The sequence below is a fragment of the Oncorhynchus tshawytscha genome, linkage group LG04 (genome assembly GCF_018296145.1).
Source record: "Oncorhynchus tshawytscha isolate Ot180627B linkage group LG04, Otsh_v2.0, whole genome shotgun sequence".
Classification (NCBI taxonomy): Eukaryota; Metazoa; Chordata; class Actinopteri; order Salmoniformes; family Salmonidae; genus Oncorhynchus; species Oncorhynchus tshawytscha.
In genome coordinates this window covers 23,127,640-23,155,517 of record NC_056432.1, presented here as the reverse complement: position 1 = coordinate 23,155,517, position 27,878 = coordinate 23,127,640, and the positions used below count along the sequence as shown (strand labels likewise).

The window sequence follows — 27,878 nt, the reverse complement described above, 5'->3', positions numbered from 1 at the left end:
TGTTGATATAAGAAACAGTATGAACATGTATGCACTCACTACTGTAAATCCCTCTGGATGAGACCGTCGGCTAAATTACTCAAATCTAATGTAAAATGATATACCTGTGATTGTCCTAAGTGACCTGGGGGGTTATGTTACCTTCCTGTCATGACTCAGTGATGACCATTGGTCCTGATACTGTACATGGTGTACTGTATATTTGGCCATGAGTAATGGTGCTCACTGAACAAGACTAATCTAATTCTGTCACTAAGTGGTTCTCGTGCCTCATTCACTGTCCAATCTATCAAGTGTTCGATGGTCTGGTATTCTTGGCTCACCTGATTGATAGTGTGATTTGAGCAATGCAATTCTCTTCATGGTCATAGAGGGGGAAATACTAGTTTATTCATAGTTCAGTGTTGATGGTTTCACTCTCACCAGCCCTGCTTGATGTAGCATATACAAGTCAGCAGGCCTTGCCATGAATGGACTTAGGTCCTCAGATGATCTACTGTACCTGTCAGTGTTATGGTGGTAAGTAGAGATTGTGTGAAGTGTATTCAATACAACTTGTGTGGTATTTGTGAAGTAAGAGGAAAAGCTGATTCCTGCCCCTAACATCTTTAAGCATAAAGACAGAATATTGCTCTCTTAGAGTTGTTGTGATGAGGCTTGTGGTAACAACTGGTTTGCCATTGTAATTCACTAGATAGTAGTGTAGCATTGTCTCTATAGGTCATACACAGTCTTGTTTTCAATTTCAGTTAGTGGTCGGCTGACAATAAGTCATCGCCCACAGTATAGCTGTCAGACCACAGTGTTCAACAAGTAGCAGTAAAAGCTCTGTCTGTATATTGACTCCATGGATACAAACAAAAACAGTCCCTTCACATAAAAGGCTTCCTGTCTTCTCATCTTTTGAAAGGAGAAGAGAGAAGAGTGGGTGTCAGAGGGGTTATCGACCATGGGGGAATGTGAGGTCCCTGCAACAGTTCAAAACTGTTTACATGTCTGGTTAAAATTCCAAACAGAATATTTACCCTGTCAACTGTTGGTTTGCTCAGAGCAACTGCAGAAGCCATTCACAATGGCCAATCCCTCAGTGCCAAAGCTTTGTCACTAAGTGTGATTGTAGTCAACAACATTGATTTAACACCCCCTATTGTGGCACTGTGGGCTTAGCCCAAACGCATTACTTCTTTTGGCTCTATGGAAGAGGCGAGTGCTTCAGCTGCTTGTAGCTACATTACAGGAGGGGGCTATAGAGGTCTGGTCTGAAGCATTTTGTATAGAGAGAAGGTGAAATGTTTGTCACAGTGCAGTTTGGAGGTAAGTAAAAGATGGCACTATATCATCATCATGATTTGATTGAGCATAATTCCATCATCTCTGTGGAGGTCAACAGCTGACCTATAATGAAATGTCCGACATACGGTAATGGAGAGCTTTGTTGATATAAACGGATCATATGAGAATAAAAACTTTAAGAAAATCATTGTGGGGATTTAGATGTGACAGTCAGGTTACTTTCATGAAGTATGAGGTTATAGATAGAGGACGTGTACAAAAATACTTCTCTTTTATTACTTTGAAAGAGGCCCAAACAGAATTGTTTAACCTGAACTGCAGGATGATAAACTTCATCCACAGTTTGAAGGAGAGGTGTGATCTGGATCCTCAAGGTACTGTCCTGTACTTCTCCCATAGAGAAAAAATAATTTACAGTTCAACTTCTGATGTGTTTCATCAAATATCACGTTCCTAATTCAACCTGATAGTGTGGTTACAGTATGAAAGAGTGATACAAACAGTACTGGATATACATTACACAGTACATTACAGTGTGAGGTTTAATGTAAACTCAGCAAAAAATTAAACGGCCCCTTTTCAGGAACCTGTCTTACAAACATAATTTGTAAAATTCCAAATAACTTCACAGATCTTCATTGTAAAGGGTTTAAACACTGTTTCCCATGCTTGTTCAATGAACCATAAACAATTAATGAACATGCACCTGTGGAACGGTCATTAAGACACTAACAGCTTACAGATGGTAGGCAATTAAGGTCACAGTTATGAAAACTTAGGACATTAAAGAGGCCTTTCTACTGACTCTAAAAAACACCAAAAGAAAGATGTCCAGGGTCCCTGCTCATCTGCGTGAACGTGCCTTAGGTATGCTGCAAGGAGGCATGAAGACTGCAGATGTGTCTCTGAACAATTATTATTACATTATTCAATTTCTGTTAGTCACATGTCTATGGAATTTGTTCAGTTTATGTCTCAGTTGTTGAATCTTGTTATGTTCATACAAATATTTACACGTTAAGTTTGCTGAAAATAAACGCAGTTGACAGTGAGAGGACGTTTCTTTTTTTTGCTGAGTTTATATGGTAACTCTGACAGATTGTTTCCTGACTGAGTAAATGTCATAAGTGAATATGTAATAGACCGAGAGAGCCCAGTGTAAAGGTCACATTGAAGATGTACTCTGCAGACTGTGTGGACCTGATGGACAGGACAGGGGAGCTGGTGAACCTGAGTGACAAGGAGGAGAGCATGGAGCAGGCCAGCAGTCTGATGAAGAAGAGGCACAGCTACGTTCTCATACGCATCTGCAGTGAGTCTCTCAAAATATGATGAAGGCACTAGGCTTCACATGTCCATATTAAAAATCCCATGGGATCAAAGTTTGGTTTCTCACATTGCTTGCCAAACACTATTACTATGCCTACTAATATGTTATAGATAGGTTGTTAACATGGTTGCAATAAATGTTATTATTACTAAAGATATTTTACAGTAATGAAACGGATTAACTTTAATTCACTTCATATTTTGCCCCCAGAAGGTGACGGGACTGAAGGGCAGAAGTATGTGCCACTCTTAAATGACCTGGACAAGAGCCATCCTGAGTTAGCAGGTAATGCCAAATGACTCTCTTGCCTAGTTACTGTACATGTGCACCGCCCTTGCCTTGAGCAAACCCACATCAAGTCTGATTTAAGACTATGAAAAGGGGTGGCTAATATGTACGTTTGTATGTACTGTCTGCACCTGTGTTACTTTTGTACAATTGTTCTACCTCAGAGGTCCTAAAGAAGCTGTCCAACCCCTGTAAGGAGCGGGACAGAAAGGCTGTTCCGTCAAGGAAAGGCTCTGTTAACCAGACCTGGAGCAAGGCCACCGCTGGAAACAAGAAGAGCCATTCTGGAAAACTTTGACTATGATGAGAGGAGAGGAGGAAAGGTGAAAATGATGGTGATGGACATGCATGAATAAAACGATGTGATCCACATACTAATACAGTAAATGTGTTGGTGCTGTGGTACTATTCACTCCGATTCTTTTTTAACAAAGGTACATTTAGGTTGATAAATTAACATTCCAACATATCCCAACGGGTAATGTAAGAATGTTGCATGTCTGCTGTGCATGCTAGAGGCTGGTATAGGTCCAGAAACGTTTTGTACTCATATAGGACTATTTGTGAGAGTTAGGCTATATGGACCACTTATTAAATGCATAAATCTACTTATCCATGTATTCACAACAATTAAGGAAGTTAAAATAAAATACAACAATTGTTGAACAACTAGTAAAGGTAGCATATATATTTGTAGATATGGTGCCTAGTGTTATACCACATAGTTTTCTATACAATACAAGCTTTGTCTATACTGTACCTGACCTGTCATAGACTTCCTAACTGTAGTCAGTGTAAAGCGTGACTCATCATCTTCATGATGATATATGACAGAGAAACGTGATAGAATCGGACAGGTTGCATAACCACAGCAAAAGTAAAAATATGACTGTTTATGTTTATTTTGCCCAATAGACAACGGGTGGGCTTACTGGGCTATCGGGTTCACTAACAGAAGCACAAGGTTTGGACAGTGGAACTTGTACAGAAGGAGCCTCACAATGCCGGGGTCTGAGTTTGAATCTTTGGAGAAGATACTGGAGACACATATTCCAGATGAGGAATTGAAAGAAGTGAAACGAATCTTGTTTGGAAAAGAAACCAAGTGAGTTGTTGTTGAATTCTGCACTTGGCCCTATCAGGCTGCAGAAGTCTCCTTGTCTGTATGCTTAGCCTGGTCTCATAGACTAGACGTAACATAGTAAAAGTAAATCCGGGGCATGCAAATTAGTATGATATGTAAAGTTTGGTACGGTTACATGAGACAGAAGGTTACTTAAGGCAAAAACAAAAGGAGAGTGTTTGGTCGGGGTGGATGGGTGAGCGCAGAGCATAATTTGAGACGGATCCTGCCAGAACAGGATCCTGCACCTCTCCGTTTTGGACTGTTTCATTCCGTAAACCCATTTGTCAAGATCTGGTATCTCTATTGACATAAAAAATAATTGTCAGTTTGCAATGTAAAAATTATAATAAAAGCAATCAGAGTTCATTCAAGTTGCCTCCTCCGTAATTCTCCTGCCCCTTAAAAACGTAATGTGAAAAAGTGTCTGATATTCCACGAATTGATTTGAGTCGGGCCGGCCCGGGTTTATTGTTTGCGAAACATGTAGCCTATAGACCAATGCGTGGCCTTTGCTGTGGTGCGAGAGAGAAGCACACCTGTATCTCTCACATAACTTTTTATGATCTCTGTCCCTCTCTCTGCTCTGATGAACATGTGCCTGCAACTCTCATCTCTCCAGCATTACAGTTCATAATTTATTTCCTTATAGAATCATAGCTGCGGGAAGGGTGCTGGATGTATCCCAGCACCCCTGATACATTTAAACACTTTTGCCAAAGTTATAGAATTACTGCTGCCTGTTCAAAAATAAGTGAAATAATTCAGAAGACTACTCCACGAGTAGGCCTATAATTTAGCCACATTTTTGCCTCGCTGTTGATTGTGTGTAGCCCAATCACAATCGCCTACAGCTGGGAACGTGCAGAAAATTGTTCAGTGAACAGAACATAGCTAAAACAGGCCTTTCCCAATATTTGAAATACAATCACCGGAAAACACAAATTGGAAAGTAAATGGCTCCTGTTGAAAAGAAGCTTGTCACACCTGTACAAAATGTGGAAAACATCACAGTGAAAGAAATTACAGGATAGCGTGTGCCCCAAACCATCACAGCACAATTGCTCCACTGTCTGTATGTCCCCTGTATACCTACTGTGCAAGTTAAGGTGATAGAAGATGGACTAAATTACAATACATACAAGTTAAAGGTGAAACCGTCCCTTTGTAGTAGACAGAAAATGAGATGTCATTGTATTCTACTCAACTCATGACTTTTTTTTACAGTTCATATTTCAATTTCCTACATTGTCGATATATCCCTTTCCCACCCACTCCCTATTGCCCCTGCCTCACACAAATTCTTATATGTATTTCTTTTCATTTAGAGGGTATTTTTACATATTCTTTAAACATATCCCTTTCCCATTTTGAATGTATAATCAAGTAAAATAAACCTTTACCGTGTCTCTTGTACTCATATATTTTGCACTTAAAACAATTAATGTTTTGAAGAGGGGACCATAGAAATGACAGGAAAGTCTGTATAACTGTCCCTTTGTAGAAGACAATTGTAAGCAATGCTTATATTCACACCCCACATTTGAGTGAACTACAAATTAGTAACAAATGTCAAACTTAAAACACATTTCAGCAATGTCCAAATGTCTGTTCCTTTGGAATAAATAATTGTTAGCATTGGTTAGACCCACATTGAAAAAATAACCGATGTCGGGCTGGGGAGTCACCTCAGAGCAGTTTGTCATAGGCTATAGACAATATAGCTCAGAGGGTCCTCCAAACACACAAGCCTCTACACTGTCTTGGTAGAGGGGAACAAGTTGAACTGTGAACAATACTGAACAAAAATCTAAACGCAACATACAACAATTCCAAAGATTGTACTGAGTTACAGTTCATATCAGGAAATGTCAATTCAATAAATTCATCAGGCTCCAATCTATAGATTTCACGACTGGACAGGGGTGCAGCCATGGGTGGGCCTGGGAATGCATAGGCCCACCCACTGGGGAGCCAGGCACAGCCAATCATAATGAGTTTTTACCCCACAAAAGGGCTTTTATTACAGACAGAAATAGTCCTCAGCTTCTTGATATGCCACACCAGTCAGGTGGCTGGATTATCTTGGCAAAGGAGAAATACTCACTAAAATGGATGTAAACAAATTTGTGTACAAAATTTTAGAGAAATATGTTTTTGTGTGTATGGAACATTTCTGGGATTTTTTATTTCAGCTCATGAAACATGGGACCAACACTTTACATGCTGTGTTTATATTTTTTGTTCAGTGTATATACAAAAGGATTGTTTCACGACCACCCTACGAGTGGCTCAGTTTCCTTCAGCACCTCGCCCCTTAGCGTCTCTCATCTCCGCCAGCCACTGTTCTACAATCTTCCACTCAGCAGAACTTAAAACATAGTTATTTTCAGTTTACAATTAACATTTCAAAGTTAGAGGAAGCCATAGACATAACAGGAGTGTCTATATAACTGTCCATTTGTAGTAGACAATTTTAAGCATTGCATATGCATGCCACACATTTGAGTGAAATGCTGATTAGTTACAAAATGTCACACTTAAATGTCTCTTGTCAGCATGGGTTAGACAAGCAAACACTGGACCGTCGTTAGTCTGGTGTCTCAAGCAAGTCAGTGATGAATTATGAACTCCCCATGCTGCTCCTGGTAAACAGCGTCCGGCCAATCCACCGCTGCTGATGCTTGTTGAGAGTTGCCCGCAAGCGCTGAGAGAGAGAGGGAGAGAGTGTTATGCTACTACTATACTACTATACTAATAGTCGACCCAACAACTATTCAATTACCATTTCTAAGCTTCTCATTTATTATAGAAAAACTCATCCCAGAACTTTCTGAGGCAGGCCTTGGAGGCAAGAAGAACATCGCCCTCTTCTGTTTTTTGCCCACAGGGGCAAGGACAGTGATGAACTGTGAGCTCCGTAGGCAGCTATTGGTAAACAGCGTCCGGTCAATCCACTGCTGCTGCTTCCTGTTGAGAGTTGCCTGCCAGCTCTCCGGAATCACCAGCTACATTTAAGGGAGAGAGAGTTAAACTACTAATAGTTATCCAAACATTAACAAATATTAAATTAATTTATTATAGAAAAAATCACCTCAGCACTTTCTGAGGCATGCTATCGAGGCAGGAAGGACATCACCCTCTTCTGCTGGTCTTCGCCCTACCAAGGCACAGACAGAAGAATGGGGTGGATTACAAGAGGACCTGAGGTAGATCATGAGGGACAGGGGCCAAATGTGAGGCAGGAGGGCATGCTGGAGGTACCTGTACGTCCAAGGGTTCATACATAATACATACAGAGAATACATAAGTGACAGCTACAGTACTAAGCATTCTCAGCACCATGAGTGCAAATCTATAGCCAAGCAGCAGCATGGCTACAGCTACTAGATTTAGTGAGCTACTAGCTTTAGTTATTTAGCTATAGGACAAATAATCCATAGGCCTATATGACTAATACAGGAAGAGGGTCATCATGGAAGGGTTTTCATCTGTGCAAAGCACGCACACATTGCATTTATGGAAAGCATGCATGTAAAGTTGTGTAAAATTTAAACGCATGTCAGATCTAAGAATGTGTTCTTAACTGACTTGTCTAGTTAAATAAAGGTTCAATTTTTAAAAAATGTAATAAAAAAATCTACATGGACAATAGTAAGATTAAGACGATGCATATCTTCCATTATTGTAAAGTATTAATGCTTGCAGAATGTCAAGGGAATTGAATAGCCTACCTAATATTGCAGACCCATATGACTGTGTAGATTGAAATGCAAGGGAAATATCACGATTTTTACACCATTAAACTAGCTAACAAAATACATCTATTAGCTAATACATGACTGATACTATTACAAAAAACTGTGCCATACACTGGAACCGAAAATAAACTACTGTAGCATGCTACTTTCTCACAACTTAACAGACGTCTTATTCCATACAAAAAAACACAAATTTAAGCGCAAGTATGCATTAAAATTGCTACGATTGTAAAAATATGATTTACCGATGCCGCTAAATGCTACGTGCATCATAGGTAGATGACACCAGAGATGTATTTTTTTAATTTGTATTTAACCTTTATTTAACTAGGCAAGTCAGTTAAAGAACAAATGATTATTTACAATGAGATTGCACTGTATAATAATGTTTACAATTCGCTTTCCATTCTTACAAATACACAAATGTAGCAAAAACATTACAATCGTTTTCATGCCATCTTATAAAACAATGTGACTCTCTCTCCGTGTGATGTAAACAATGATCCAACGCGGGGAAAGCGTCATGGCCGCCGTTTGTTTTTGAAAATTCGAGCTGGGGCCGGGGCTAAAGTCAAAGTACGAAGATGATTGCACCAACACGACAAACGGGCGATGGTGGTTGGATACCGTCAGTTGAGAACGTCTCGCATTCCCATTAGTGGCTTCAGTGGCTTTTCACTAGTTGAGACTAACTAGACATCGAATTGGCTGACAGTGTTGTCAGTCATTTCACAATTGGCCGACGACACCACCATTTTTTTTGAAAGATCATAATGAAGTCAAGTAAGCTATTGAGTGTATTAATGCCTTCACACATGTATAGGTTTATCTCTGAATACTAGGAAATGTGAATTATTTGCGTTGAAAAGGTGTGACTTAAACTCAGTATGTAATATCCCTGTAAAAGATGTGATCACATATCTTGGTATTACAGTTAGCAAAGATCAAAAAGAAAGGGACAACTTAAATTTCTCTCCTATTGTAGAGAAAATTGGAAAGAGATTTAACTCCTGGTTATTAAGAGATCTTTCTTTATCTGGACGTGCACTTTTATCACAATCTGAAGGTCTGTCCAGATTAGTTTATACCTCCCTTGTCTTGGATGTTCCTCTGTCAGTAACTAAAATGGTTGATACTAAATTATTTAACTTCATATGGAGGAATAAACCTCATTATTTAAGAAAAGCGGTAATATGTAGCACCCAAGGTGAGGGAGGGTTGAATGCTCTGGATTTTAAAACCTCTAATATAATATTTAGGATTAAATGGAAACTATTTAAGAAATAAGGGTTGCATCTGGAATATCATCTCTAATTTAATATTCCAACAAATTGGTGGTCTAGAATTCTTAATCAAAGGCAACTTTGATATGGGGAAAATCCCTATTAAGCTTGCAAACTTTCATAAACAAGTACTTCTAACTTGGAACCTCATGTAAAAAAACAATTTTCCCCTCATATGTATACAATCTGGAATAATAAAGACATAAAATACTATATGATTATCCAGAATCTTTTAGAACACACAATGTTACATTCACTCCTGAGGAGTATCAAATTGTTGTTAGAGCTGTCCCTAAAGGTGTTATTCTTCTTTTAGGATAATATAACAGTACTCCAAGTGCAACTGTTGAGGATTTTGTAGCCTCAATACAACTAGAAGGAATTAAAATATACTGGAATGCAGCCCTAGGACAAGTGAACTGGAATGCAGCCCTAGGACAAGTGAACTGGAATGCAGCCCTAGGACAAGTGAACTGGAATGCAGCCCTGGGACAAGTGAACTGGAATGCAGCCCTAGGACAAGTACACTGGAATGCAGCCCTAGGACAAGTGAACTGGAATGCAGCCCTAGGACAAGTGAACTGGAATGCAGCCCTAGGACAAGTGAACTGGAATGCAGCCCTAGGACAAGTGAACTGGAATGCAGCCCTAGGACAAGTCAACTGGAATGCAGCCCTAGGACAAGTGAACTGGAATGCAGCCCTAGGACAAGTGAACTGGAACAAAGTTTCATTGTTATCTGGTAAATATTGTATATCTAATAAGGTGATTGAAGTATCATACAAACTCATTCATAGAATCTACCCTGTAAAGACCTTTATTATACACAGATTTAAAATAGCTATTGACAACAAATGTGTATTTTGTGATTGTGACCCAGAGACTCTTGACCATTTATTTTTGGGACTGTTCTTATGTCAGAAGATGTTGGTGTGAGTTAGAATATTTTATTTTAAAAGACACAACTATTAATGTTAATTTGAAAGACTCTGATATTATGTTTTATTTTGATCCAAATTATATGGACCCTAATTTAACTTTTATTGTTAATTTGTTAATCTTTCATGGAAGATTCTTTGTCCATAAAATGAAGTGGGCAGAGAACAAACCCCTTTTCACATTATTTAAGATAGAATTGAAATATTATTCTGAAATGATCAGTAAATGTAAAAACCAAAAAGCAATACGCACCATAAAAGTATTTAACAAATTGAAAATGAATCTTGAAATGTAATACCCCTCTCTGTCTGTTAGGTTTATGATCTCTTGTTTGTATATTTCTGTTTTTTTGTATTTGTTGTGTTCATAATTTTTAAAAGTATATTTTTTTTTTTATTAAAAAAAGAATGTGCTCCAAAAGTCTTACAAAGCGCATGCGCAAAGACCCCAAACCAAATATTTTTTCAGTAATCTAAAATTATGTAGAATTGCATGAAATGCGGTTATAAAAGGCCAACATTTTCCGGACAAACATGTTCCCTCATTTGTGCAACTTCTGCAAGCACCTCTACTCTACTGCTCTATGCCAGTATGCAGAAGGATATATGTAAAATTTTTTATGTGTTCAGGCCCAGGTTTCTCGGGCTCACTTTTTGTTCCAGCACCTCCCAATTTACCATTAAGCACTGGGTGGGTGTATAATGTGAACGTCTAACAATCCAATGGTTGTGTGTTTGAATCCCATCATGGAAAACTTTAGCATTTTAGCTAATTTGCAACTACTTAGAGTACTACTTTTAGTTACTTTGCAACTACTTAGCATGTAGCTAACCCTTCCCCCAACCCTAACCTTAATTTTAGCTAACCCTTCCCCTAACCCTAACACGTACATCTAGCAACTCAAAGGTTGTGTGTTCCAATCCAATCATGGACAACTTTAGCATTTTAGCAAATTAGCAACTTTGTAACTACTTACTGCTTTTTAGCTACTTTACAACTACTTAGCATGTTGACTAACTCTTCCTCTTACCTTAAACCTTTAACCTAACTCCTAATCTTGACCCTAGCTAACCCTTAGCCAGCTAGCTAACTTTATAGCATTAGCCACCTAACTAACTTTAGCAACAACAAATTGGAATTTATAACACATCATACATTTTGCAAATCCAAAACATATCATACATTTTGCAAATTCGTAACATATTGTACATTTAGAAAATTCATGACATATGTTACAAATTGCAATTTGTAACATATTGTACGACTTGCAATTCGTGACATATCATACGAATTGTAATCACAAATTCAAATCAAATCAAAGTTTATTTGTCACATGTGCCAAATACAACAGGTGTAGTAGACCTTACAGTGAAATGCTTACTTACAAGTCCTTAACCAACAGTGCAGTATTTAAGTAAAAAATAGGTATTAGGAAAACAATAGATAACTAAAGAAAAAAAATATTTAAAAAAATAACAGTAGAGAGGCTATGTATACCAGTACAGAGTCAATGTGCGTTTGCACCGGTTAGTCGGGCTAATTGAGGAAATATGTACATGTTGGATTAGTTAAAGTAATAAATGATAAACAGAGTAGCAGCAGTGTAAAAGAGGGGGGGTTGCGGACACAATGAATAGTCCAGTTAGCCATTTGATTAGATGTTCGGGAAGCTTATGGCTTGGGGGTAAAAGCTGTTAAGAAGCCGTTTGGTCTTAGTCTTGGTGCTCCAGTACCGCTTGCCATGCGGTAGCAGAGAGAACAGTCTATGACTGGCGTCTTTGACAATTTTTAGGGCCTTCCTCTGACACCGCCTGGTATAGAGGTCATGGATAGCAGGCAGCTTAGCCCCAGTGATGTACTGGGCCGAACGCACTGCCCTCTGTAGTGCCTTGCGGTCGGAGGCTGAGCAGTTGCTGTACCAGGCAGTGATGCAACCATGCTCTCGATGTTGCAGCTGTAGAACCTTTTGAGAATCTGAGGACCCATGCCAAATCTTTTTCATTTCCTGAGGGGGAATAGGCTTTGTCGGGCCCTCTTCATGACTGTCTTTGTGTGCTTGGACCATGTTATTTTGTTGGTGATGTGGACAGCAAGGAACTTGAAGATCTCAACCTGCTCCACTGCAGCCCCGTCGATGAGAATGGGGGCGTGCTTGGTCCTCCTTTCCTGTAGTCCACAATCATCTCCTTTGTCTTACGTTGAGGGATAGGTTGTTATTCCGGCACCACCCGGCCAGGTCTCTTACTTTCTCCCTATAGATTGTCTCGTTGTTGTCAGTGATCAGGCCTACCACTGTTGTGTCGTCTGCAAACTTAATGACATGTTGGAGTCGTGCCTGGCCATGCAGTCGTGGGTGAACAGAGACTACAAGAAGGGACTGAGCACTCAACCCTGAGGGGCTTCAGTGTTGAGGATCAGCGTGGCAGGTGTGTTGTTACCTACCCGTAACACCTGGGGGCGGCCCGTCAGGAAGTCCAGGATCCAGTTGCAGAGGGAGGTGTTTAGTCCCAGGATCCTTAGCTTAGTGATGAGCTAAGCTAAGGATACTGGGACTAAATATATACTATACGAAACATAACATATCATACTAAATGGAATGTTTCAGATACATGTACAGAATAATATGAAATGCTATGATACCAGGTTGCCATGGGACCATAGAAAATACAGTAGATTGCATTTCATAACTATGTGGACAATATGTTCTCATCCATGAGGTTTAGCCACATTTTGACACTGCTGTTATAAAGTGAAAAATATATGAAAATGTTGATGTCTCAAATGTTGATATTCAATTATTCGTTTGGAGTCTGCTGTTCAGCAGGGTGAGACATTTATTTACAATCAAGTGGACTTTGATCAAAACAGTGTCCTTTCAACCAACCATAGCGCCTGTAAATGGGGGCAGTATTGAACCCTGGTTTTAATGTCTATGATTGAACCTTTCATAGGGGCAATCTTCAGTCTTTAGTATATATGGACATTAAGGCACTATCTGCCTGGCAGGCTGGTGCCACCTAGCAGCAATGGCAAAATAAAGGGATGGTTCAATCAAAATTGTGTAGTATTTTGTTAATTACTCAACTGTTAATACAATCACACAAAGATGCACTTGTTTGTAGGGTTTACCAGCATTTCATATAGGTGTTGCTGAGGGTCTGTGAAACCAGATGAGAGTCACTTCTGTCTGGATAATTAGGTTTAGCTGACCTTTAAAGCACATTTGACAATCTCTTGCAGGAAGTTTGATCTCCCAGCATGTGAGGTGGAGGCTGCATTGGAGAGGGACTTTGAGCTTCATGGGTACTTGCTTGATGCGTCTCCGGAATAGCTCAGGCCCCTGAGAAACGTCCTCATTCAGAACCGCATCGTCCTGCCCACTGATGCCCCTGTCCTGGTTCAGATTAGAGAGTAATGACTACTTAGGTTCAATCTCTTTACCAACCAAAGCCTGCTGCAATATTGTTTGCATCTATGGCACTCTCTCTTTCTTCTCGTTATATGTGCATGTAATAAATCCATTTCAATTCAATCACTTTTTCACAGCATCCCTTTTGATTTACTCAAAATGTTTTATGTTTACCCATGGAAAAAGTGGTCAGAAAAGGTTTTTTCTGAATGCTAAAATGACCTGAATGCTAAAACATACCATGAGACATGCATGTCTTCATCGCTGGAAAATATAAATGGTTGAGTTCGATATCATTTTAAAGCTTACAGTTTAGTCACACTATTTGATTATTTATTGAAAAAAATGCTTTTAAATAAAAATGTATATTTTAAACCTTTAATGAAAATGATCTAAAAACACGTTAACTCAGATTTAGTTCATGTTCACATATGTTGTAGCTTAGGCCCTTTTTCACATCTGAGGTTTTTGTGTTGTGCCCGCCATCGGTTGAGATACGACATGCTCTTGAATACAGGGTGGGTGTTATTTCAACCATAGAAATATAATTCATAGAACAGACCATATCCCTTCAGACCACTGCAATTTAGCTGGTACACCATTAAAATTGAATAGAAATTTTAACTTCTAATTACTACCACAAAGATGCCCGCCGGTCCAACCATCATTGAATATTCAACTTAATGGCCATGTTTCTTATGGAGGATTGACAGTATAATCTAAAACAACAGATATTCCCATTCAAGTCAACATCCTCTGATGTGTGGACCTCTAACCATCTTTGTCATACCATTTGAAAGTTGACATCTCAATATATTCCCATTTTAGTACATTTATCAGCCAAAACATGACACCCACCCTGTATTCAAGCACACGTTGTGCCTCAACTGATGACGTTCACAACACATAAACCTCAGCTGATGTAAAATAGGGTCTAAGCTAAAACATGACCTATTTTTTATTTGTATAACATTTTTGACAACCCTGTTTGTAAACTTTTAAATTATATTAATCTCAACCGTTTATCGTTTCCAGTGATGACATGGATGTTTCATCGTATAGTGGGTCAACTTTGACCACCTTTTTCTCTTGAATGATTTCAGTCCAAAAAGTCACTTTCTGAGACCTTCTACAATTGGAAAATATGTATGGAATGTTTTGTTCATATCTAAATGGGTGCTGTCAAAACATTATTGAATTGAAATGGATTTACCCAATTGCAATTTGAAGTCCTTACTATGAGCAGTGTTGAGAAGACGCATGGGGCTTGCTGACTGATCTCTGTGTTCATCAATGAAGGCCAGAATGGAGTAAATGGAATGGTATCAAACACCATTCCATTCACTCCATTCCAGTCATTACACTCCATTCCAGTCATTACACTCCATTCCAGCCACTATTATGAGCCGTCCTGCCCACAGCAGCCTTCGCTGGTGTTCATCCCTCTACCCGGATAATAGCACTCCACAAAAGGATTGGTGAGATGGTCGATGTGGCGGCCATGTGTGGGGTCAACATTGTCTCCTTTCAGGAGGCCTGGAGTGAGTGAGATTACAGATCTGTTTTACTGAGGTAGCCTATTGGAGCTTTCCATACATTTTCTTTGTGCAATCTGTTACAGAGAATAAGGATACAAATTGTGCTTGTTCACTTTACTGTACTTTAACTGGATCAGCCAGGGTGATAGGATCTGGGTATACAGCAGAGGGGGCGGCAGCGTAGCCTAGTGGTTAGAGCGTTGGACTAGTAACCGGAGTGCAAGTTCAAACCCCCAAGCTGACAAGGTACAAATCTGTCGTTCTGCACAGATTGAATGATGAACAGGCAGTTAACCCACTGTTCCTAGGCCGTCATTGAAAATAAGTTTGTTCTTAACTGACTTGCCTAGTTAAATAAAGGTTAGAGAAAAAAAAGTCTGTTATCCTATTTGTTTGTGGTCCTAAACAACATTATGATGTGTTGAACATGTGATGAAAGAGGTGTGCATTCCTATGGCCTCTTGCCCATTTAGAGTGTCCTAGTATAGCAGAAATACACCAAACACCCCCCCAAGTGCTCCATCAGGGAGGTGACCCCATCCCCACAGCTACGTGCAACAGTAATAAGCATACACAGAGATTTTCATCAAAATGCTTCACATGGTGTGAAGACAGATCACGTGATACATTTTTGGAGCATCGTATGCTTATTTTCTGTCCTCTGAGAGATATACTAATATGAACAGTTATGTTTAAGTGCTCTCTAGTGTGTACCTCCATTTTACGGCTCTGAGTTTTTAGAGATGATCCTGCTTTGTTCCCCATCACAGGTACTCCCTTTGCCTTCCGTACCCGGGAGAAAGAAATGTGGACAGAGTCTGCATAAGGTGGATACACCACCCGCTTCTGCCAAGAGGTTAGAGGTCAAGGGTCATCCACGGCACAAGAATATACCACATCCAATGCAATACTGCTAGTGACTCATACTCTGAGAACAGTCATAGTAGAAGCCATTTAATAGTATGGGTAGTAGTAAGTATGCATAATCTAACTGTAGTTTTACAAATCCCTGCAGTCAAATGACCTAGTGGCCTCATGGGTGGAATGTTATTAATATTTTTCATAATTTCCATATTAATAAAACAAAACAATTGTGGCGCAAATCCTGTGTTTCTATATCAAACAGTGTTGTTATATTTCAGTCTTCTGTGATGTATATAAAGTGTAATATTGAGTTGCAAACTAAAAATGTTATACATTCACCTCTATATCTGACATGGGCCAGGTGTCTTCTTTTTGTAAGCCCATAACCATGTGTGTAAGGTAAGTACTTTTGTTTCAAAGTAGATTTATTTGACTACCAAGAAACACTGTGTGACCCTGATTTAGCCCACTGCAGTATAAGGTTAACAGATATGAAACTGTAGTCAAAGAATGCCATTGTATAGATTAGAGATTGGTATTGCTCCTTAGTGTATTATTTAGCATGTGAAATAATGTTCCATTATGTTTAACGACAAGGCACATTCTACAACATAATGTAGGCCTAGCTGTTGAGAAACAAAGAGTGATTGTACTCTGGGGTAGTTTGCATGCTGTCATCTAATTCATGCATAGTGAATAATAGATGTTTGTGGTGGGAGTTCATGCTCAGTTTGGGGTCTAGAACATAAGAACAGCTCCAGTCTGATATGAGCATTCCAGCATGTAGCTGTGCGCTGTCACACACATACGCCTCTGTGTTTGCATGTGTGTGCGTGTGTAACGGATGCGATGGTGCACGCTAAATAGTGTTTCAATCGGTGATGTCACTTGCTCTGAGACCTTGAAGTAGTAGTTCCCCTTGCTCTGCAAGTGCCGCGGCTTTTGTGGAGCGATGGGTAACGATGCTTCGTGGGTGACTGTTGTAGATGTGTGCAGAGGGTCCCTGGTTCGCGCCCGGGTATGGGCGAGGGGACGGTCTAAAGTTCTACTGTTACACGTGCATGTGTTTGTGCTGATGGAGATGGGCAATTCCAGCATTTTGTCTTTGTATGATGACTCATGTCTTAAACTCTACTCTTATTTTGTCTTCAGCTGGCAAAGAAATACAACGTCGTAGTGATATCACCCATTTTGTAGCGAGAAAAGGTACACAACGTACTTTGGAACACAGCAGTAGAGGTCTCCACTGTTGACATTGAGACTGGTGTTATGTGGGTACTATTTAATGAAGCTGCCAGTTGATGACTTGTGAGGCGTCTGTTTCTCAAACTAGACACTCTAATGTGTCTAGTTTCATGCTCAGTTATGCACCGGGGCCTCCCACTCCTCTTTCTATTCTGGTTCTGTGAAGGGAGTAGTACACAGCGCTGTACGAGATTGTCAGTTTCTTGGCAATTTCTCGCATGGAATAGCCTTCATTTCTCAGAATAAGAATAGACATGAGTTTCAGAAGAAATTTCAAACCCACAAATGCTGATGCTCCAGATACTCAACTCGTCTAAAGACAGTTTTCAGCTGTGCTAACATAATTGCAAAAGGGTTTTCTAATGATCAATTAGCCTTTTAAAATTATAAACTTGGATTAGCTAACACAACGTGCCATTGGAACACAGGAGTGATGGTTGCTGATAATGGGCATCTGTACGCCTATGTAGATATTCCATAAATAATCTGCCGTTTCCAGCTACAATAGTCATTTACAACATTAACAATGTTACGACCCCATCTCTTTTATCTGCGTGTGTGCTTGTCTCATTAGATGCATGTCCATACTCAGAGTGAGGAACAGACCTTTGTAATTAGGGCTGTCAGGAGGACTGTTCCAGCCATCTTTGTACTTTATACTCTAAAGTTGCTTGTGTCTGTCACACACACACACACACACACACACACACACACACACACACACACACACACACACACACACACACACACACACACACACACACACACACACACACACACACACACACACACACACACACACACACACACACACACACACACACACACACACACACACACTATACTCTTCCAGCTGCCATCCCACAATGGTGTGTCTACAGTAGGAAGACATACTCATTACTTGCTGAACACAACAGGCTATTGTTTCATTTCTCAAGAAGTTAATCCTCATGTCATGTCATCCACTAAACCTATTATTTCAGGTCAACGGATTCTGTATGTTCATGCAGATGACAAGGCATGCATGACATGTGCATTGCTCATGTTCATTGTCCTACACTGACACCTACAGTATCAACCATTTCCTTCAGAATACATTAGATTTGTAGAGCTTCTGAGAATCTATTTGAATCTTCTTCTTTTGTCTTTTTCTTCTATATTTCCTTACATGTAACCCTGTTAAACTGACCTCTTACATTTTTTTTATGGCAAATATACTATACTGGATGCAGATATGCACAGACTTTTACTTGGACTTTTTCCCCCTCCCTAACTCAGTCCACAAATTACATTGAGGGCGACACTGGCCACAGAGTGTTTCAGACCCCGTTTTGGAAAGATTGCTATGAACATCTACTATGGGCACCATCACCCTCTCAACTGGTTCATGTACAGTATGAATGGATTGAGATTTGATTAGATTTTATATTTATTAGGATCCCCATTAGCCGATAGTGACAGCTAGTCTTACTGTGGTCTGAAACATACTGAAAAATACAATACAGACAAAATACTTTACAATTGACATACATTTAAAAACATTAACATGTAGTGTAATTTGTGCATCTATCAGTTACACGTGCATGTCAGTACATACACACAACAAGTAGGTCACATTGGGAGAGGCATTGTGCCGTGAGGTGTTGCGTTATTTGTTTTTTTTAAACCAGGTTCACTTGTGCTATATTAGATGGAAGGGTGTTCCATGCACTCATGGCTCTGTATAATACTGTACGTTTCCTTGAATTTGTTCTGGACCTGGGGACTGTGAAAGACCCCTGGTGGCTTGTCTGGTGGTGTAAGTGTGTGTCGGTGCTGTGTGTAAGTTGACTATGCAAACAATTTGGAATTTCCAACACATTGTTTCTTATAAAAGCAGTTAGTCTTTCCTCAACTCTCAGCCAAAAGAGACTGGCATAATATTAGCCCTCTGATTACAATGAAGAACAAGATGTTCAGCTCTGTTCTGGGCCAGTTGCAGCTTAACTAGGTCTTTCTTTGTGTAACATTCGTCGTCTTCTTCTGATGAGGAGTAAGAGAGGTCGGACCAATTTGCAGCGTGCTAAGTTTTCAATTTAAATAGACAAACTGAACACTACAAAAATACAAAATAACAAAGTGACACAAACGGACTAGTCCAGTGTGGTAACAAACACTAACACGGAACATAATCACCCACAACTCAAAAGTGAAACCAGGCTACCTAAATATGGTTCTCAATCAGGGACAACGATAAACAGCTGCCTCTGATTGAGAACCATACCAGGCCAAACACAGAAATCCCAAAACATAGAAAAAGGAACATAGACAACCCACCCAACTCACACCCTGACCATACTAAAACAAAGACATAATAAAAGAACTAAGGTCAGAACGTAACACTTTGCAGCACTTGACCATACTGTAATACTGGACAATAATCAAGATAAGATCAATCTAGAACCTGCAGGACTTGTTCTGCGGAGTGTGAGCATCTCTTTATTATGGACAGACCTCTCGCCATCTTTACAACCATTGAATCTATATGTTTTGACCATGACTGTTTACAATCTCAGGTAACACCAAGTAATTTTGTCTCCTCAACTTGTTCAACAGCCACACTATTCATTACCAAATTCAGCTGATATCTAGAACTTAAGGAATGATTTGTACCAAATACAATGTTCTTAGTTGTAGAGAGGTTCGGGACCAGTTTATTACTGGCCACCAATTCCAAAACAGACTACAACTCGTTGTTAAGGGTTTCAGTGACTTCATTAGCTGTGGTTGCTGATGTGTATATAGTTGAATCATTAGCTTACATGGACATACATGCTTTGTTAAATGTTATTGGTAAAAATAGAAAAGAGTAGAGGGCCTAGAGAGCTGCTCTGCGGTACACCACACTTTACATGTTTGACATTAGAGAAGCTTGCATTAAAGAAAACCCTCTGAGATCTATAAGATAGATAGCTCTGAATCCATCATAATATTATGGCAAAGGTTGAAAACCCATAACACATACGTTTTCTCAACAACAACTCATGGTCAATAATGTCAAAGGCTGCACTGAAATCTAACAGTACAGCTCACACAATCTTCTTCCTGTTGATTTATTTCAACCAATCATCAGTCATTTGTGTCAGTGCAGTACATGGTGAGTGCCCTTCTCTATAAGCATGCTGAAAGTTTGTTGTTAATTTGTTTACAGATAAATAGCATTGTATTTGGTCAAACACCATTTTTTCAAACAGTTTGCTAATCGCTGGCAGCAAGCTGATAGGTCTGTTGTTAGAACCAGTAAAGGCTGTTTTACCACTCTTGGGTAGCGGAAGGACTTTGGCTTCCCTCCAGGCCTGAGGACAATGACTTTCCTCTAGGCTCAGATATATAAGCAGAAATCCTCTTCAACTCAGTGAGCCCATGTGGTCAATTGAGGCTAGGGATGCAACTATAGCAAACCACTGCTTCACCTGTGGAATCAACCTTGTTGGGACAGTAAATACCACCAAAGACGGGTTTATGTTGTTCCACATGATCTCTTTTACAACCTCTTATTACTGAGCCAAGTCCTAGGGGCATTGAAATCTATTCCATTCTGCCCTCTACTGCCTCCATAGTCCAGTTATCCATGATATACTGGTATCCTCTCTTTTGTGTGTAGCCTCATACAGTATGCCACTGCCAGACTTCACAGCTGGTGAACACAACTATATTATGTATGAACCATCATAATGCAGATTTCTGAAGAGGATATCTCTCTTGTTTTATGTAGGAGCACTTTAAGAATGAGTTCACCTCTGGGAATGGAAAAAAAGGTATACATCTTTCAGTTTTTTTTAGGACAGTGTATTATCATGCATATTACTGCATATCTGTTTTTCAACTAAGTACTCAATCAACACTGTATCTTTCTGTCAAGAATTTGACATGGATGTCTGCATGAATAGAGATACTTCTGAATAAGTAAAGCATACAAAAGGGATATCCAGAAATGGGTCAGGTCTATACCAGCGTCATTGACGGTGAGCCTCAATGGCATAGACCCATGTTTGATATATGAGCCACACCCAAGTGCAGTGTGTCTGTCTGCCATTTACATTCTGCATCCAGAACAGGCCCGGGGCCTACTGCCATGTTAACAAGTGTCATGTTGCTGAACGTTAGCCTCACAGCACATTCATATCCATAGACCTCATGATCTGTGCATAAAGTTGCAGGTTGTCTACCTGTGAAACACTAACAGACAATACTGTCTGGTCTAACCTGTATCATGTTCAGTTACGCGATAACAAAACCCTGGTATATTACATTTGCATAAGTAGTTTGCACTACTATATCTGCAGATGACTGGGAGGTATGGGGACTATTCAGAGGAGCTCACCAGGGCAACCAAGCATGACTTCAAGCCAAACATTATCAAGAAGTAGAAGATCGACATGACCTGAAGGTACACCTAAACAAAGAGACGTGCTGCACTGTAGACAGTAGTCTATCTCAATAAGAGGACATGAGGTCAATGTTTAGGAAGACATGATTAGTGCTATCAAGATTATTAACAGACCAAACAAGCCAGCCATAAGCTAAACCAAAGAATGTGTTCAAATTATTTTAATGAGTACAGTACATAAATGGAATTGTATATTTCATAAAAATAAAGCCATTTTAACACATTCCATTTGTTCATAACAAAAATACACAAGCAGGAATAAATCATTGTCATTCCATCTAGATTGGGAAAATATGTTATCATGGTAAAATGAAAATTAAATAATACATAATTATGGCTGGTACAAAAACCAAAGTGCAATAACATCATCCATGATACCAAAATATAAAAACAAATGTTGAAAGAGAATAATGAAGTCATTCTGTGTGTTGCCTCCACTTGATTGCTATTTTCAACAGAAAATATCTTATGATCTAATAATTCCTTTAAAACTCAGAAGGTAGTGTTGAGTCATATACTGAAGCAAAACCTGCAAGGCATGCATCTACCTCGTACCTCGTACTTCACACTTTCCACTGTGTCTCCATTCTCCCTTTTCCAAACTCAAAGAGCATGGAGATCGAGGCATGTAGTGCAACACTGAAAAAACGTCAGACAGTGGAGGCTGGTGGGATGAGCTATAGGAGGATCAGGCTGATTGTAATGGCTGGAATGGAATTAATGGGACGGATTCGAACATGTGGTTTCCATGTTTGATACAGTTCCATTAATTCCATGCCAGCCATTACAATGGGCCCATCCTCCTATAGCTCCTCCCACCAGCCTCCACTGCCTTCAGTTGAAACTATAGCTGATTCTCTGTAATAAATCTCCTTGATGTGAATGACACTGACATGGACTGTAATCATCGGTTCACACAACAAAAGCAAAGTCTGTACAAAGCAGCAGGCTGAGGTTGAACATGATGTCCTGATGACTGACACCTAGGCCTGCCAGGCAGATTTGGTTCCATAAACAGGAAATGGGTCAAGGTGTATTGCATTAAAGAAAATACATTTGTAACATGGGTTTGCTATTGTAATACAACACATCAGACTCTATGGACATTAATTACCTGAGTCTTTGAAAAACAATTTCTCCCTCTATTCCATGTTATTAGAAAATACTAAATAATACATGAAGTTCAACAAACAGTATCAAAATAACTATTGATAAAATAAGACAAGGCTAGTCTAAGGGGAGGAAAGCAGCAATACATGGCCCATCAGACTTGCATGACACCAGGTAAAACCAAAGAGAGCATCATGTTGCCATAAGCCCTTGTATGTGCATTGTTTTGTCCTCCTCTACAAGTCTAGAATCAACTTGAGTGTCATGTTATTTTTTCCACCCAACATTAGAAATAGGATTTCAAGTCCTGCACTGCTCACCCTTCACACGTCAATTGGTAGAATCAACTAACTGAAGTAAAACTAAACAAAATGGGACACAGGAAAAATTCCTTTATTCTATTTCATCTATCTGCTTGTCCCCCAACCAACTTAAAACCACACTTTATCTATGTCTTCAGTGATTATTCCTTTACACACTGACGACTAGCATGGGCTATGTGAAGTGAGGCAGGTGTGGTGACGTTGGAGTGATGTGTGTTCTGTGAGCAGTCAGTTAGCACTGGAAAGGACAGCCCGGGACCATCTACAACACTGGGCAAGAGCTGGAACCAGCAGTCCCAGTTCAGGGACCTGTAGACCCACTGATGTGTCATCATAGTGAGGATGGGGCACCATAGCGAAGTGGAGACCATCTGCATCTTCATTGTCCCTAAGCCATCAGCTCTCCTTGAAGATGAACAGAATATCCTCATCTGTCCCGTAGCTCATTCGAGCCTCTTCAAAGTTACTAATGCTGGTGCAACACACGCCTGTAAGCAAAACACACAAAGGCTTTCTGTCAATGTGATATTTTCACTCTTACTCAATCTCTCTGTGCTTACTGACAAGAACATGGTTAACTTTTCACCCTCTGGTTACATGTTCATGCAAAGCCCCATGTAGGGCACAGAGTCAGGTACAGGTGTTATGTTATTGTGCAATTTATTATGAAGCACTTAGATTTAGAACTTGGAATGCCAAAAAACACAATGTGATTTATTCCACACTTATTCTTAATGAATATATGGGTCTAGTAAGTCGGTGGCCCTGTCGACTGTTGGAAATGTGTAGAGGGAGGACTAACGGTCTGAGTAGGCAGGGTTGTTGTAGAAGATGCAGCCAGTGCTCCGGTTGAAGCCGCACACCACCACAAAGTGACCCTGGTATTCTGGCTTCCTGCAGAAGCACTTCTGGCCCACAGGCAGGAAACAGCAGTACTTGACAGGCGAAGAGCAGAGTTCACACACCAGAACCACAGCGTTGACCAGCACTATGGCCACATGGCCCTGGTAAATATGTTCCTGGATTTCCTGAATTGTCACAGAGCTACAGGTGACATTCAAAAAGGCAGAAAGTTAGCATCTCTTAGTTATTTTCTGTCTAGGTCTGTAAAAAAAACTATTACTAACCAGACAAGCTGGTAGATTTGGAACAATTGGTCTTTTTTCTTTATCCGTGCAAGTTTTTCACAAAGTTAACTAACCATTTATTCACCACCACACCCTTGCTTTCAGCCTTTAGGAAGAGTTCGTTGACTCTGTCTTCCTCAGTGTCAAAATGCTTTTTGTAGAAGGACTGGAAACAGATGAAAGAAACAAACATAGTAAGTCTCTCAGGTACATATTAGTTAAGGACATTTGTTATGGTGGGCTACATGATAATTAAATGTACTTAACCTTACATTATAACTATTGTACATGATGGTCTACAAAGTGTTGACTCATTACCTGATTCCTAAAGCCCTTGTCAACACCCAGTGTCTGAGTGCAGAAGCGGTGCCGGACCCTCAGCTGGCACATGAGGTAGGCCAAGTCAATTGTCCAAACACTCTGCGTCAGCTTCAACTCCCAGCAAGCACCCTGAAACTCCTCATCACTCACAGGGTGGAGGTACCTGCCAAATTATTGTATATGATGAAGTCTTCACCAACACAATGCACTGTAGTTAAAATGCAGACCCATGTCTGTATGCAGTATATGATGAAATGTCCTCATACTTCAAAACCATTCTGGAGCAGGCTAATCCACAGTCCCAGTGGTACAGCTGCCGAATGACGGGTACATTCAGCAGGACAGCATCATCTGTCAAAAACAAGATGTGATGAGGCTGATGGAAAGAATTACACAATCTTAGCTACTGGGCTCACCAGGCCTATAATATGTCAGTTTCTTTCTGTTGTGGCAAGCTTCTCCAAATTAATTAAAATCATGTTTACAAAAGTAAATAACTACTGTAGCTAGCTAAATAATGTTTTTCTAATGGATTGGATATTCCTATAGCACCACTGATAAACACAGCAAGTGTTATTTACATGTGACAATGTCATGAGATGGATGGGATGCCCTGGTTCGATCCCGGGCTGTAACACAACCGGGCGTGATCGGGAGTCCCTTAGGGTGGCGCACAATTGGCTCAGCGTCGTCCGGGTTAGTTGAGGGTTCGTCCGGGGTAGGCCGTCATTGTAAATAATAATTTGTTCTTAATTGCTTTGCCTCGTTAAATAAAGGTTAAATAATTGGTGGTTAGCTAGCTAAGTTAGGTGGGTTCTACTACCAAACGTGACATTTCAAAAACACTCTAGAAAACTAGAGCACACGTACCTGACATTCTGTTGGTTTGTTCTTTGCTGCTAGATGCAAATCACAAACTAGTTAGACTTGCTTACGGTCGGTAGCTAGTTAATCCTCCGGAGTTGGATTGCCTCATGAGGGTGTTGGCTAGCACTGCCTGGCGCTAGCAACCAAATCAGTGTACCCTAGAACATATCATTATTTACATCTAGTTGGTCGACTTAATAGTCAATTCGCCCACTAACTGTTAGATCATTTAAAGTGGATTCATGTGAATTGTTTAGTGTTTTCTTGTACTGATCGCTAAACTAGTTCTGTTCAGATAGCTAGCTGGGTTTCTTCAAATAATTGATACGAACGAGGATTGCAAGTCAAACTCACTTCCGGTGGCTGGTAGCCCCCGCACACCCAAATGTTGTTAATAGCGCGCGCACACACACACTTAAAAGTGGATCCAGAAACTACACTGCCACCAAAATAACCCTGGTCGCAAACAAGAACAACATCTATCACAGAGTGTATCCCACATTATTCGAGTCGCTGAATTGTTGTTCATACTATAGATGGAATATAAAAAAAACGTAATAAATTGGATTGAGTGTTGTCTGTAAAAGAAAAAAGCTTTAGTAGTGAACTAAACTGCACCGTTGGCATGACATCAGTAGGTGGCAGCACATACAGTTCTCGCTCTAGTTTTCACCCTGCATCGCCACAGATAGAACAATGAGCTATTAGTTATAAAACATCTTTGCCATGGCCATGAATGAGTCAAACAGGAAATACACGGGGCTGGAGAGGCTAGCTTTCAAACAAGCAGGACATCTTTGCCATTCACCCATAGCTAGACCTAAATAAAAATATTAGCTATCTAGCTTAATAATTTCCACGAACTTGTTTGCAAGGATTAAAACGGTAAGATATTACGGTTATCATCATCATCTATCTAGCTATTAGCATTATAGCAGTGCACATGGAAATGAGCTAGCTACAGTACGTATCATTCGGCGCTAACGTTAGATATTTATCGTTAGCCAACGTTAGCTACCAAGCATAGCTAGCTAACATCCAGCTAGCCAATTCCATTCATCCTGTTTTAGCTACTAACGTTTAACTACTGATTTTATTGACAAATAACATCAACCAGAAGCTGTTTTATATTTGACTAAAATCATTACTGTATTTGTGGTGGTGCTCAGAAAGATGTCCATTGGAGTGCCAATCAAAGTCCTTCATGAAGCTGAGGGCCACATCGTTACCTGCGAGACCAACACCGGGGAGGTGTACCGGGGGAAACTCATTGAAGCTGAGGACAACATGAACTGCCAGGTAATAAGCGTCTCAAACGTTAAAGTGGATTTCATGCCTAACACGAATTACAATTGTATAGAAAGTATCATTCTGAACATGTTGAATCAAGTTCTCTTAAGTTCTAAGTTCCTTACTATATTTTAATATTATGATTTATAAATAAGCATATCTTTTCCCTGAATCCCTCATAAAGTAGACCTCTACAACCTACCCCCAACCCCTCCCTTCCTAATCTAATTTGATGTATTTCTCATTCAACATTCTGTCCCCTCCAGATGGCCAACATCACAGTGACTCACAGAGACGGCCGTGTAGCCCAGCTGGAGCAAGTGTACATCCGAGGCAGCAAGATTCGATTCCTTATTCTACCAGACATGCTGAAGAATGCACCAATGCTAAAGAGTATGAAGAACAAGAACCAGGGAGCTGGAGCTGGGAGAGGCAAAGCTGCCATTCTCAAAGCACAAGGTATAGATTTTATTACATTCTGGGCCTAATCAGATCTTCTTTGATTCCAACTGGCCTGTGTGCCATCATGCCAACTCATTGTCAGTCATTGTGATGCCAAACATGTTTGGCTTGACTATGATAGCAATCGAGTTGGCGTTAGCAGGAGCACAAAGAGATCTAGGCCCAGGCTAGTATCCTATTGGATTTGCTACATAAATTATGGAAGCAGATTATTGTAATAATGTATGTTGATTGAACAATTTGCTTTGTCTCCTCTCCCAGTGGCTGCTAGGGGTCGAGGACGTGGAGGGATGGGAAGAGGAAATATATTCCCGAAAAGGCGATAATTGTAAAAATTATTTTCTACATTCTATAATACCGCTTGTTTGTTATTTTGTTGATAAATGATGCAAAATACCATTTCCATATTAAAATGATTTTCTTAATATTGATATGTTCCTTGTTATCAGGTAGCAAATAACTTTAGAGTAGCCATTATAGATTCCGACCCTACGCTTGCTTACAGCTGCACTGGGGTCGAACAGGTTTCCTGTTTAGATTAAAACACAGCGGAGCCGGTGCGAGATATGGCTCGGGAAACGTACCTCAATGTAGGGATGCGAAATTAGTTGTATGCCGAATTGTCCCATTATCCAACTGTAACATTGAGATTGAACGACTGCAAGTTTAAGTAAACTGCTGTTTTCATTCTCATGCTAGCTAGCAGTAGCCACTGCCGCCGTTATGGAATGTTCCGTTGAACAACAAAGGAGCTAATTGGCTGACACTGCCATTCCAAAACGGCTGCTCTTGCTTCTGCTACCTAGCATTAGGATGAAAAGGGCAGTTTTCTGTAACTAGCATTCGTTCAATCTTATCGGTGTAACAGTTGAGATA

General features: G+C 40.0%; 2 protein-coding genes, 1 long non-coding RNA gene and 1 pseudogene across 7 annotated transcripts; 2 read left to right on the top strand and 2 right to left on the bottom strand.

Annotated features, from left to right (window-relative positions):
* The first annotated feature begins 1,173 nt into the window (after positions 1 to 1,173).
* On the top strand, positions 1,174 to 22,134 carry LOC112249480 (annotated as a pseudogene).
* Positions 6,204 to 8,341, bottom strand: LOC112248350. Of its 3 annotated transcripts, none has more exons than XR_002953216.2 (4): positions 8,237 to 8,341; positions 7,129 to 7,194; positions 6,820 to 7,042; positions 6,204 to 6,741 (listed from the first exon to the last, which is right to left on the bottom strand). It is a non-coding gene; the product is annotated as an uncharacterized LOC112248350 (long non-coding RNA). The 3 variants fall into 3 exon arrangements; XR_006083205.1 differs by having other exon boundaries at positions 7,129 to 7,298; positions 8,237 to 8,328; XR_002953215.2 differs by having other exon boundaries at positions 7,129 to 8,326.
* LOC112248348 (protein GUCD1) lies at positions 21,649 to 26,487 on the bottom strand. Of its 2 annotated transcripts, none has more exons than XM_024417291.2 (6): positions 26,399 to 26,487; positions 24,650 to 24,734; positions 24,381 to 24,546; positions 24,137 to 24,228; positions 23,738 to 23,979; positions 21,649 to 23,423 (listed from the first exon to the last, which is right to left on the bottom strand). In XM_024417291.2, the coding sequence occupies exons 1-6, from the start codon at positions 26,454 to 26,456 to the stop codon at positions 23,332 to 23,334; spliced, it is 735 nt and encodes a 244-aa protein (XP_024273059.1). In that variant the 5' UTR covers positions 26,457 to 26,487; the 3' UTR covers positions 21,649 to 23,331. The 2 variants fall into 2 exon arrangements, with proteins under 2 accessions (XP_024273059.1, XP_024273060.1); XM_024417292.2 differs by lacking the exon at positions 26,399 to 26,487 and adding an exon at positions 25,254 to 25,644.
* LOC112248349 (small nuclear ribonucleoprotein Sm D3) lies at positions 25,978 to 27,427 on the top strand. 2 transcript variants are annotated; one of them, XM_024417293.2, is made up of 4 exons: positions 25,978 to 26,135; positions 26,420 to 26,549; positions 26,807 to 26,999; positions 27,264 to 27,427. In XM_024417293.2, the coding sequence occupies exons 2-4, from the start codon at positions 26,424 to 26,426 to the stop codon at positions 27,326 to 27,328; spliced, it is 384 nt and encodes a 127-aa protein (XP_024273061.1). In that variant the 5' UTR covers positions 25,978 to 26,135; positions 26,420 to 26,423; the 3' UTR covers positions 27,329 to 27,427. The 2 variants fall into 2 exon arrangements, with proteins under 2 accessions (XP_024273061.1, XP_024273062.1); XM_024417294.2 differs by having other exon boundaries at positions 25,985 to 26,135; positions 26,424 to 26,549.
* Positions 27,428 to 27,878: the final 451 nt, after the last annotated feature.